The 12,956-nt window shown below is 40.5% G+C and overlaps 1 protein-coding gene across 8 annotated transcripts in view; it reads right to left on the bottom strand.

Annotated features, from left to right (window-relative positions):
- ana3 (anastral spindle 3) overlaps window positions 1-12,956 on the bottom strand; it is a 63,381-nt gene that overhangs the window by 39,685 nt on the left and 10,740 nt on the right. For 7 of the 8 annotated variants that reach the window (XM_034984692.2, XM_069509550.1, XM_069509551.1 and 4 more), the window contains 13 exons: window positions 12,273-12,488; window positions 11,510-11,679; window positions 10,043-10,250; window positions 8,633-9,097; window positions 7,886-8,030; window positions 7,299-7,448; window positions 6,911-7,032; window positions 5,613-5,833; window positions 4,771-4,907; window positions 3,878-4,090; window positions 2,443-2,686; window positions 1,866-2,038; window positions 793-1,065 (listed from right to left, as the gene is read on the bottom strand). In XM_034984692.2, the coding sequence (XP_034840583.1) occupies window positions 793-1,065; window positions 1,866-2,038; window positions 2,443-2,686; window positions 3,878-4,090; window positions 4,771-4,907; window positions 5,613-5,833; window positions 6,911-7,032; window positions 7,299-7,448; window positions 7,886-8,030; window positions 8,633-9,097; window positions 10,043-10,250; window positions 11,510-11,679; window positions 12,273-12,488 (2,737 nt within the window). Of the gene's footprint in view, window positions 1-792; window positions 1,066-1,865; window positions 2,039-2,442; window positions 2,687-3,877; window positions 4,091-4,770; window positions 4,908-5,612; window positions 5,834-6,910; window positions 7,033-7,298; window positions 7,449-7,885; window positions 8,031-8,632; window positions 9,098-10,042; window positions 10,251-11,509; window positions 11,680-12,272; window positions 12,489-12,956 lie in introns of those variants that run through there. The other variant, XM_069509555.1, reaches the window with a different exon arrangement.

Raw genomic sequence — 12,956 nt, 5'->3', positions numbered from 1 at the left:
ACGATTAACATAACCGCCCACAATATTATGTTGATGAGTGTGATTTGTCATATTAAATTTAGATTCATCATCATCATGATCAACCCATTACCGGCTCACTACAGAGCACGGGTCTCCCTCTCTGAGAGGGGTTTTGGCCATAGTCTACCACGCTGGCCATGTGCGGATTGGTAGACTTCACCCGCCTTTGAGAAACAATATGGAGAACTCTCAGGCATGCAGGTTTCCTCACGATGTTTTCCTTCACCATTAAAGCAAGTGATATTTAATTTATTAAAACGCACGTAACTTCGAAAAGTTAGTGGTACGTGCTCGGGATCGAACCCCCGACCTCAGATTAGAAGGCGGACGTCCTACGGGGGGGGGGGGGGGGGGGGGGGGGGGGGTGTTTAAGATTACTTAAGAGAAAATATAATATAATACATAAAGTATACATATTAATTGCAAGCACGAAACAATATATTGAAACAACATACTATAGTCAATTGACCTAAACTGCCTTGTTTTAAAGATTAGATTTGTACATATTATTCTATCTAAAACCAGCGCCCTCTGAAATTATTCGAAATAAAAATTGTTAATTCTTATTTCGAATTTATTTTACAAGGAAATTAAAGTCCGATTTGCTCTATCTATATAGTACATATTTCGATAATCGAAATCAATTAACGCTGCAAAGATGTGCAAACTCGTAGTACTAAGAGTATTGACAGGATCAATGCTCAATGCGAGCATCACAAATCACGTTTTAAAATTAAATTCGGTAAAAACCAGAGAAAATAATTGGCTTACCTAAAACATGAAAATTTTTCAAGTCGATCCTTTCCAAACAGGTAAGCAAAATCTTCAACAAACTTTCCATCTTACTGCAACTATAGTCGCCTTGGTGTTCAACATATAAGATACATCTTACAAGTACTTTTACTATGTGTATCCGTAGCTGAGTTAGTTCTATGTCTTCTTGCAGTGTTTGTTGCGGGTAGAGACGATCTCGGCTCAACAGAGATATGATGGTGGCGTCATTACCGATGAAGGATGACTTGATCCATAACATCGTATTGCTTTCTACAAACATACATAATTATAGAACTATATTTTAATGTTATTACCTAAATCCATACTACTTACTAATATTATAAATGCGAAAGTGTGTCTGTCTGTCTGTCTGTCTGCTAGCTTTTCACGGCTCAACCGTTCCACCGATTTTGACGAAATTTGGTTCAGGAATAGCTTGCACCCCGGGGAAGGACATAGGCTACTTTTTATCCCGGAAAATCAAAGAGTTCCCACGGGATTTTTAAAACCTAAATCCACGCGTACGAAGTCGCGGCTATCAGCTAGTATTACATAATCGACGAATTTTATGATACGTAGATATATTTATAACTGGCCAAAAGTTATCAATGTGTGTTCTGAACGTACGCGGTTTTGTGGTTTTGCGGTTTATCTTTAGCGGCAAAATATCGCAATGTTTTTAGCACTTAACATACATTGTAAGCCCTTGTATAAAACCTTACCATATATTAAACTTAATAATATACATATCTGTAATATATCAATGGATTTCAACATGGGGTTATTCAAGTGGCGGATCAACAAATTCCTGAAAAGTCGGCAATGCATGGGGGGATTCCTTTGGTGCTACTAATGTTCATGGACTTATAACTTAACATCAGGTGACTCCGCTTGCTCACTATAATTATTTAAAAAAACTTCACTACCATTAGTATTCGTTACTCTTAGTTATAAGATGTGATGTGTGGCACAATTTAAGAAATAAACGTTTCTTCTTTCTTTTCTTTCTTGCCTTTGACTAGCCTTATCTTAAACTAGTATCAAAGTAAGACATATTTGTCTGAACTTACCTCCTTTTGGAACATTGTCAATATACGCGACGATAAACTGTAGCAATGAAATCAACAGAGCAGTATCGCGGGAAGAAGCCGGCGGAGCATTCAGGAACCTTTTGGTGTGCTGCCACGGCAGACTCCCCAGTTCTTTAGCATTGGCTGGTGATATTTGTATCAGATGTGTGTAGCTAAAGAAATATGTAAAACAAGTTTGGTAAGATACGAATTAGGAAGAAAAAATATACCATTATAATAATTTTTTCCTTCTGTATGAAGATTCAATCGTTCAGACACATCACTTGTTTTATTTAAAAAATCTTCTCTGAGAAGAGTAAAGTGAAAAATGGAACATTTCTCGTTTTGAATAATAATAATTAGGTAAAATGCGAATAAAAGAAAACTAAATAGATTTTTGTCTTCAATCTCTTTTAAAAAAATCAAGGCAAAGGCAAATCAAGGTATTTAATGCCATCCTACAAGCACGCGCTTGCTGCACCATCAAAGAGGAAATTGGTCAACTTTCGCCCTGAGAGCGAACATACTAAGAAAGAAAAGAAAGTTAGAAAATAATCGAAAGGTTAGGCATAGTTACCTCTCCAACAAATGCAATGCTCTGTGGACTTGCGCGTGTGTAGTTGCATTCTCTAATGCCAGCAAATGTTTGGAGCAGGAGTACTGAAGATAGGCAGATCTTAGAGATGTCAACTCAATCAAAGGAGGCGGCGACACTGGCGATAGGGATGTGGACGTACGCAGAAGCTTGACTCCTCCACCGCACACCCACCACCACCGCACGCGAATTGCATTCCTCCACAACTCTTCGCTTAGCAGCCACTCTATGTATAACATTATTATTATGAATCCTGGAAGGGGAACAAATACAGCCGGAATACTGACAGCTTAGGCAGCTCATAGTGCAAACTCATACAAATGGGTCTTAAAATTGGCGACAAGGGTGTGGAAGTGCGCAGAAGCTTGGCACCTGTATGGTACACCAACCACCTGCTAATGCGAGTCGCTTTCCTTCTCTTGCTGAACAGCCATTGATTATGAAACCGAGAAGGGGACTAAATCTAGCCAGAATATTGAATTTATGCTAGTGCGACCAAGTCAGTCAAACGGAACAAGGCGGCGACGTTGGCGATAAGAATAAGGAACTGCGGTAGAAGCTTGACACCTCCACCGCATACCCAGCACCCAGATGACGCGAATCGCATTCCTCCACAACTCCTCGCTTAGCAGCCACTCTGTATATAACATTATGATTATAAATCCTGGAAGGGGAGCAAGTCTAGCCGGAGTACTGAATTTAGGTAGCTGTTATACTCTATCTACACAGAGAAGTAAATACAGTGCGACAAGGCTATCTTGGCGCGTGGCGGAAATCGGAACTAACATTTCCGTCAAGTTTCCCCTTTGTTCTTGTTTGAATATTCTAAGCCTTTGTTCTCCAACAGCGCCCCCCTGTCAATGTCATTCAAGTGCCAAGAGAGCCTTGTCGCACTGTATATAGGGCTCAAGACAAAAAGTCAGTGGGCGTTAACAATTAAGAGTGACCAACCAATCACAAACGATTGTTTCGGACGGAAGTTGGTACGGAAAACTATAGGCTCTTTCATCGTTCATGCGCCCGCTGGCTTTTTGTTTTCGTCATTTGTATTAGATTAGATTACGTGACAGAGAAAGACCTATACTAACTTCTCGCCGTGGATAAGAGTATAGTGCGGCCAAGTAAATTTCATTTAATTTTCCTGATTTATCGCCCAAAAGTGGCCCCATATTTAAAATTCATTTATGTACGTTGTAAACCTGTGTTTGAGTCGCAGAAATTCGTGTGCATCTTACTTAATCCGTTCAGTAGATTCGGAGTAAATTGGCTGTGAAAGACGAAAAGACAAACACAACTAATCATATACCTAAGGGTTTTTCATTCGGACGAACGGAACCGTAAAACATATAGTGAGAAGCTATTGTTTACATTTGACAAAAAATCCTTTAAAAAGTAATAAAACGATCCAACAACTTACCAACAGATGAGTGTTCAGTATTAGGGCTCGTGGTCCAATAACTATTGACCGTGAACGGAAGGGATGTCCTCTGGGTTACGCTGAGGGGTAACGCGGGAACTCGCCGCCGACTAGCGTCCAACTCCTGCAGGGCGAACCCCGCCCACGCTACTAACGATAACACTTGAGCCGCCATCAATACTGTATTGTCATTTGCAGGAAACACTAAAATCACTGGAAATAAGATGTTTCTTTTCTTTTTTCAATTAACTTTTACAAGTACTTTTGGATCTTCAAATGCATGTACTACTGGTACGGAATGTCTTTCCTACCGGCCGGCAAGAACACGGCGGTTGCTCTTTTGAAAAGTTCGATTTACTTTATTGCAGTCCCGCGCATTGCAGCAGCGAGCTATCAAATCCACGCACTCTTATCATTTACATAATCTTCGACTGTCTAATTGTATGCTTTTTCAGCAGGATACTTTATTTTTGTATTTGTGTAAAGGCAAGTCTAAAATTGCGAAATTTTGGAAAAATGGTCTAAAATGACAATCTTTTTGATCCTGGTTTTATGATAAGACTAGATTACATGATCAAAATGGCAAATTAGTAAAAGAATCATATGGCCACAAAGACACCAGAGATGTGAAAGGATATTTGACACCATATTGTATAGTAGCTGTGACGTATTTTGGGTCACAGTATGAATAATCCTGTCACCTGTGGGAACTGTACTTTTTCAGGATAAAAAGTAACCTGTGTGACATAGGTTACTTTCCAGGTATTTAACTATATCATGAAAAAAATTACATCGATTCGTTGCACCGTTGCGGCGTGATTAAAGGATAAACCAAAACACGACACACATCTTAATATTAGTAGGAAAGTAGGGATGCTCTATACTTTACCAACCTCTCAGTAACAGTAAAGGCAGATCAGATATCTTGGCCAAAGTGTGGCGGCTCACAAAACAGATGCTGTTCAAGACTGACACACAGCTAATCGCGCATTCGGGGAAGGCCAAGTAATCATCCACCATCAGAGATAACCTAAAAATAAAGTATACTCAAAAACATACTAATGTGTACAATACAAAACTGTACCTACAAACAATAAAAAAATTGTATTGTTGTAAATATATTGAGGCTAGTGTAAGAACATTTCCTTCTCTTGAAGAGAATGGCATGACTTTAAATAATTACAAATTGCCGTTGTCTGTCGGTCTGTCTGTCGTGTCTGTCGAGAAAACCTATAGGGCACTTCCCATTGACCTAGAATCATGAAATTTGGCAGGTAGGTAGGTCTTATACACAACTAAAGAAAAATCCAAAAACTGTGATCTTGATTAAATTACTAAATCAAATTAGATGGCGCTGTCTATCATTAACTTGCAGTGTTGCACATAAAAGTGTTATATCTTGTACGACGGTACGGAACCCCTCGTTTGTGAGTCCTACTCGCACTTGATCAGTTTTTTGTAATATAAATTTTACCAATATTTGCCTAAATGCTAATACCTGAGTAAAGTGACGATCAGTATCAAGCCGTCACATTGTAAGAAGGATACCTGAAGTTCCTGTTGCCGCAACATAACTGCAAGGTGTTGCAATGTACTGCGTCGCAGGGCTGGCTCCAAAGTTGGCTGAATGGGACAGTTCTGCGTCACATACTCCAAAATATCTTCGTCAAGAACCAAGTCTTGTTTCAGGATATATGAATGAGGCCTGACGTCTGGAGAGTAATACCAAAATTACCTGAGTAAAGTGACGATCAGTTTCAAGCCGTCATATTGTAAGAAGGTTTCGTGAAGTTCCTGTTGCCGCAACATAACTGCAAGCTGTTGCAATGTACTGCGTCGCAGGGCCGGCTCCAAAGTTGGCTGAGTGGGACGGTTCTGCGTCACATACTCCAAAGTATCTTCGTCAAGAACCAAATCTTGTTTCAGTACATCTAATATTTGAATGAGGCCTGATGTCTAGAAACAAAAAATTACATTAAAGAAACAGAAAGATTTTTTTTCAAATTAAGTTTTACAAGTAATTTTGAATCATCAATCTACCACTGGTTCAGAATGCCTTTCCTACCGCGAAAAGTCCGCAAGAAACTCGACAGCTGCTCTTCTCAAACATTCGATTGACAATAGTATTATGCCGTGTATAAAAGTAACTCAGTCCCACGCACAATTTTAGAGAAAAATGTATTCAGTGTATACACTCAATTCGTACGACCAGTATTCACATTCAGTATTTACATTCAGTTTCCACGATACATACGTAAAGTCGCATCCAAAGTGCGGTTTACCTTACACATCTTAGTCATGAGCCTAAGGGTTCCTTTTTACCGTTTTGGTACCTAAATAGAATAATAGGTTTCCTCAATTCAAAAACCGGTCAAGTGCGAGTCAGACTCGCGCACCGAGAGTTCCGTACTGCAGTCGAATTTTTTGTACATTTTGCACGATAAATCAAAAACTATAATGCATAAAAAGAAATGAAAATCCTTTTTTAGAATGTACAGGTGATACCTCACTTGATATAGTTATCTTACTTTCAAAGTTGAAAATACTAATTATTTGTTCATGAACACATTTTTTTCCACACATTCAAGGTTTTCTGATTTTTCCCCTTACGTGTGCTATAAGACCTACCTACCTACCAAATGTCATGGTTCTAGGTCAACGGGAAGTACGTTTCTTGACGGACAGAAAGACAGACAACAAAGTGATCCTACAAGGGTTCTGTTTTTCCTTTTGAGGTACGGAATCCTAATTAATGAAATCCATGATATAGTCGTCCTGATCTGCTGAATCACACAAATTGTTATCAGATACAGTACGCTGCCGAAAGTAATGAACATCGAGAAGGAGATAGCAGATTTATAGAGCGTTGCCCCCGTGCCGTTAAGATCGACAAAACGTCATATAGGTATGAGTGACAGAGATAACGCTTTGCAAAGCCGAAATGTCATTCTAAAGGCCGATGTACATTATTTCCGGCCGCGTACTGTCCATATTATGCGTTTTTAAACATAGAAACAGAATATTGGAACTTACTTGGGTATTCTTTGGCGAACTAGATTGGTCAACATTGAACTCTTGTATATCAACTCTTCTCAATGCATTTAGCATGATGTCAGCACGCAGAGATTCTCGAGGAGGCAAATATTTGCTATCATCTGCAGAAAACAGTATCATTAAATATAGAATTACTTCAAACAAAAAATCTATGTTTTAATTCTGTGGGAGATCTTTTACTTTTCGGGATAGAATCCTATGTCCATCCATAATGTATTATGAGTGTGGAGTATGGAACTCTCGGTGCGCGAGTCCGACTCGCACTTGGTCAGTTTTTTTGGTAAATCTATACATCGGTCCTAAATTTAGTTCGCCGGGATTTTATGAACATTATCTAAGACATGGTATAATGTTCAGGTAAACTTGCCCAGCAACAGGCAGAGAGAATGTACGGCGTCCAACGTCACAGCGGCGCAGTTGACGAACAGCAGTCGCACCAGCCCCGCGATCATTTCCGACTGAGGCACCCCCATACACTCCACTATGTCTGGTTCGAGAGACTTGCAGATTGCTTTTCCTGAACAAAGAAAAAAATTACATGAAATATACTTCTAGGCTAGAATGATGCGGTTTTTGACAATTGTTAGGCGAATACGTTAAGTATCATCATCATCACCCGATAGACGTCCACTGCTGCACATAGGTCTCTTGTAGGGACTTCCGCACGCCACTCCCTGCGACTCGCATGATGTCGTCCGTTCACCTAGTAGGGGAGTCTTCCAACCCTGCGCTTTCCGGTGAGAGAAGAGACCTCCAGCACCTTGGGACTCCGACGTCTATCGGTTTTCCGAACTATGTGCCCTGCCAATACGCATCGTCATATTATGTTTCACATAGATAAACTTTTTAAAAATTTCATTTACTAAACTTGTACATGGCATTATTTTTGGTACATTCAGTGCCACAAAAACCACAGTAGGTTTTACTGGGCACTGCGATCTATTCTATACTTACCCAATTGTGTATCGTGTTCAGCATAAACGTGCAGAAGTGGCAAAACAGGTAGGAGGCTCGCGAGCAGGCGCCACCAGCAAGTTTCGCTCAGGACCATCCTGCCGCGGAGCAAGTACAGCATTATTTCTGACGAGCTGCTTTCCACCTAAAAATCGGTCAAGTGCGAGTAGGACGCGCACACGAAGGGTTCCGTACCCTCGTACAAGAAATAACACTTTTTAATTATTTTTTAATTTTCAAGGCCGCTATTTTAAAATGCATATTTTTTGTTGTTATAGCGGCAATAGAAATACACATTCTGTGAAAATTTCAGTTCTCTACCTAAGACGGCCCACGAGATACAGCCCGCTGACAGACAGACGGACGGACGAATAGCGGAGTCTTAGTAATAGGGTCCCGTTGGCACCCTTCGGGCACGGAACCCTATCAATGTTTAATGAAATTACTGTTGGATAGAAGCAGATAGATCCATCGTGTATCATGGACTTCCATCGTCCATCGTGTATCATGGACTTCCACAAAGTAACGCATGCTGCGTTACTTTGTGGAAGTCCATGATACACGATGGACACAAAGGCTAATTGACTATAATACGCCAAAATCTCCACACTTCCACTACTAAAGAAGCAGGAAATGCAAGCAATATACACCACACAACACAGGGATCACCAGTCAATTTTTGTCATTCATTTATTGAATAACAAATTAAATACACAGTATAATGTAAAGTACAATACAAAAACCTACCTCTCTCTGATCCGAAGACAGTCCATGGCAACAAATTTCCGTCAAAATCCCAACATCAGTCACTAACGGGAGACATTTCTCGTTTTCCGACTGATCGCTTTCATCACTCATTAGCACTGACTTGACCATATCACATAGCATTTTATAAAATTCCACACGAACCCATTCAACACTATGTGCCGTAAGAACCAACGTAATACTTCGAGCTATAGACCAATCACTGTCATCCAAACCTAAATCCTTTGATTTTTTGAGCAAAATCGATGCAATATCAATCAAGAAATTTTTATTCAAGTTCAAATGGAGCACTGGTAGAGAGTTTTTTATGCAAATTAAAACATTCTTGGATATGCGTCCGCTGTCTTGTAACTTCATGAATTGGACAGCATGGTCCATGCTGACGAATAATTTGTTTAGCTCTCTGTATTTGCTTTTGAATTCTTGGTCGACTGATGACTTTGCGCTCTGTGAAGAAATACAAAGTTGATTTGAACAATGGATAAAATATAATAGAGAGAGGGGCGGCGCGTGCCCGACATTCGTCATTTTATAAAAGCTGAAAGTTTCTCTGCGTATTGTCCCCAACACTGGGAGGAACGTTTGTTTGGATGTTTGTTAGGATCATGGTGGCTTTGGGAGATAACAGGTAACAAAGGTGTAAAAAATCTTACGTAAAGTAGAAAGCCTAATTATTTTATATTTTCTTCATAATAGTATTAGAAATCACGTCATGCATTGCCAGACACTTAGCGTCGTGGCAACCTCCTGTCAGACACCCTTAAACTTTTAAACTTTAAGGGTGTCTGGCAGGGGGTTGCCATGATATGTCATGATCATACAGACGAAGTCGCGGGAAAACGCTTGTATGTTTATATGAAAACTAGCTTATTCTCGAGACTTCGTCCGCATGGTCTGCACGAATTTCAAATCCCTATTTTACCCCTTTAGAATTTTCAAAAATCCTTTCTTAGTGGATGTCTACGTCATAATAGCTATCTGCCCAATTTAAGCCCGATCCGTCCAGCGCAGCGGGTCGATTTCGTAAAACCTAAATCAATCATTACTACAATCTCAATTGTTGTGATTGGCTGAATTTGTGCGATTCTTGTCGCAACAATGCATTGTAGCCATTAGTGAGCGAGCAACAACCAATCAGACGTGATTGTGATCGTGACATTGTAGCTGTCATTGTACCGCAATCAAGCAGCAGTAGTTTGAGCTGTGTGTTGATAGATCAGTCAATCAGTTAGACAGGCAGCCAGCCAGCCAGCCAGCCAGCCAGCCAGTCAGTCAGTCGGTCAGTCAGTAAGCTTCTCCTTTTATACATATAGAAGAAGATATGACTCGCTCGTCCAACGTGGTATTATTACGACTGGTAGTCGGGTTATAGTTTTTAAAGTTTATACCTACCAATAAAACCGTGGTTATCCTCTTGCCCAGTGTAGGATAAAGCAGTTCTATAGCAGGGTCAATCTGAGCCGTTTGTAACGCAGTCACCAGTGATGAAGGCGGTAACGCCGAAGTCTTTGCCCAGGTCAGTAGCGTCACTCCGCACGGAACTAAGCGCAGCCATGCGATTCTGTGATGAGCGCGATCAAGATCCTTATAAAATGATAACCTAGAAAGAGTTTTTCTTTAATTCGATGGCAAGTTAACCCTTTAGTGTTTAAACTATCGTGAGTGATTTCCATTATAAGTATTAACCCCTAACCCTTATAGTAAGTTAACCATTTGACAATTGATTGTGATCTCAACTGGTGGTAACTCTAGTCTGAGATGGAAGTGGGATAATTTGGAAGAGGTATGGTAGGTTTTGCCCGTACACTTAATCAGTTTCTGGGCGGCATCATACCGGAATGCTACATTGCTTGGCGGTACATCTTAATTTGTAAGGTGGTACGTGGTAAGTAGCCAAAGCCGAAAACAATAGACCATTAGACCAGAGCGAATTAAGAAATTAAAAATTTCCAAATTGTACCTGCCTAGAATCAAACTCGTACCTAGAACCATATAAGACCAAATCCACCAAGACAGTCAAATTTAATAGTATTATTTCCTTGAAAAATATGTAAAGTAATATGCCAGTGTGCTTTATATTCCAACTTTTAAAGTAGAGTTGGCCAAGTTGCTATCGCGCATTATATCTATCAAGATCTTAATTATATTTTGGCATCAGCAATGTTTCAGAAATTAATATTAGCGTTCAAGCTATTGTAAGTAATTTCCATTATAAACTAATCCGACTGACGTCGACTAATCACGTGAGTACAGCCGGAAGCATCAATGTTTATAATTAGTACCATTAAAAAATAAATAATTGCAAATGAACTGTCAAAACATTTTTTTGTCCACATCTATCCTTTGTGGACTGTCTCACCGAACCGTGATAGGAAAACCATATTTTGACATTGATGCTGTCATTAAATGATAGATGCAGTCTATTCGCAATCGACCCGCAGAATTATAAATGTAGAAGAAACCGACTTTACTCACATATTTAGCCCGACTCGACGGACAATCGTTCGCGAACCGAGTGCCTGTGCGAGAGGACTTCGGATGGGTTCGAAACTAGTCGGGCTAACGTCGACTAAATACATGAATAAAGCGGCGGGGTGATTACGTATCTCGCGACAGGCTTGCGACAGGCGTAAATCTCGCGATCATTGCTGTCAAACGTCACACGTAACAGCCGCTAGAGAGAGACAGCAATAGCCACAAGCAAAATAAGAAGAAGAATAAGAGAGACAGCAAATAAACTGTCGCATTGCTACTGCTGTCGCTACTGCTACGTTTTACGTAATCACCCTGCTGGTTTCTTCTACATTTATTATGGAAATCGCTCACAACAGTTTCAACGCTAAAATAAACAAAATTAACCTGTATTTGGTTAGTAATTCGCCCGACATGCGCATGACCATGCAAGCTTTGTGAGCTATGTCCCTGTGTGTTCTAGAAGTGTGCTCCATAGACCAAAATTGCTCATTCACACACTTCAATAACAATTCGATTAGTTTTTCTATTAAAGACAAACTGGTATTCAATTCTTTCTGAAAACAAAATCCATACTAATATTATAAATTCGAAAGTGTGTCTGTCTGTCTGTCTGCTAGGATTTCAAAGCCCATCAGTTAAACCGATTTTGACGAAATCTGGAACAGAGACAGCTTGCATCCTGGGGAAGGACATAGGCTACCTTCTATCCCGGAAAATTAGTTGCCATGGGATTTTTAAAAACCTAAATCCACGCGGACGAAGTCGCGGGCAACATCTAGTACACAATCTCTTGTACACAACAATCTTTATGCAATAGTACACGACAGGTCGAGATGGCAATCCGGGTCTGAGGCCGGGGGACGCCTGCACACCCGCACGTAACCCGCGCAATCCGGGTTAGCGCGGGAGCTGTGCGGGTGTGCGGGGCGTCCCCACCCCGATTGCCAGACCGTTTTTGCTAAATCTAAATCCACACGGAAGAAGTTGTGTGCATCAGTCATAAATAAAAAAAACTTTACAGTAATAAAGTAGTATACTATAATACTGATAGTGATCTCTTATAACTAGATCTCTTTTAGTAAGGATAAGTGTTTGCCTATCCACTTCTTGTCTTGTTCTCAATTAATGTTATAAAGTAGGTAATTACCATATCCATGATTTCATTTTCCTCGCTTGTGTCCAACACAACGCTTCTGATCATGATAGTGAGGACAGTGTGCAGAGCATCCAATGCGTATTCAGGTGCTGGCATTTGTCTCAAGGCAACCAGAGCATCATCGGGCGGTAGTATGGTGTTGCCACCAGTAAGGTTCTGTAGCTCTATGTTCACATTATCAACTGACTCGGTTTGGTCTACTGAACCCTATAAACAAAATGCTAATGTAATAGTAATCATCGTCATCATCATGATCAACCCATCGCCGGCTCCCTACAGAGCACGGGTCTCCTCCAGAGTGAGAAGGGTTTTGGCTATAGTCTACCACGCTGGCCAAGTGCGGATTGGCAGACTTCGCACACCTTTGAGAACATTATGGAGAACTCTCAGGCATGCAGGTTTCCTCACGATGTTTTCCTTCACCGTTAAAGCAAGTGATATTTTAATTAATTAAACGCACATAACTCCGAGAAGTTAGAGGTGCGTGCCCGGGATCGAACCCCCGACCTCCGATTGGAAGGCGGACGTCCAAACCACTAGACTACCACAGCTTAGTACCTAGTAAAAGTAATATTAATAGGTACCTATTAGACATTATAGAAGTGGCTGGAAGAGATTGGATATGTGCTGCCTAAAACAGGAAAAAGCGGAAAGAAATGGAGGAGGCTTTCACTC

This window comes from Maniola hyperantus, chromosome 3, assembly GCF_902806685.2.
Source record: "Maniola hyperantus chromosome 3, iAphHyp1.2, whole genome shotgun sequence".
In the NCBI taxonomy this organism is placed as follows: Eukaryota; Metazoa; Arthropoda; class Insecta; order Lepidoptera; family Nymphalidae; genus Maniola; species Maniola hyperantus.
This window is presented reverse-complemented; position numbering and strand designations above follow the sequence as displayed.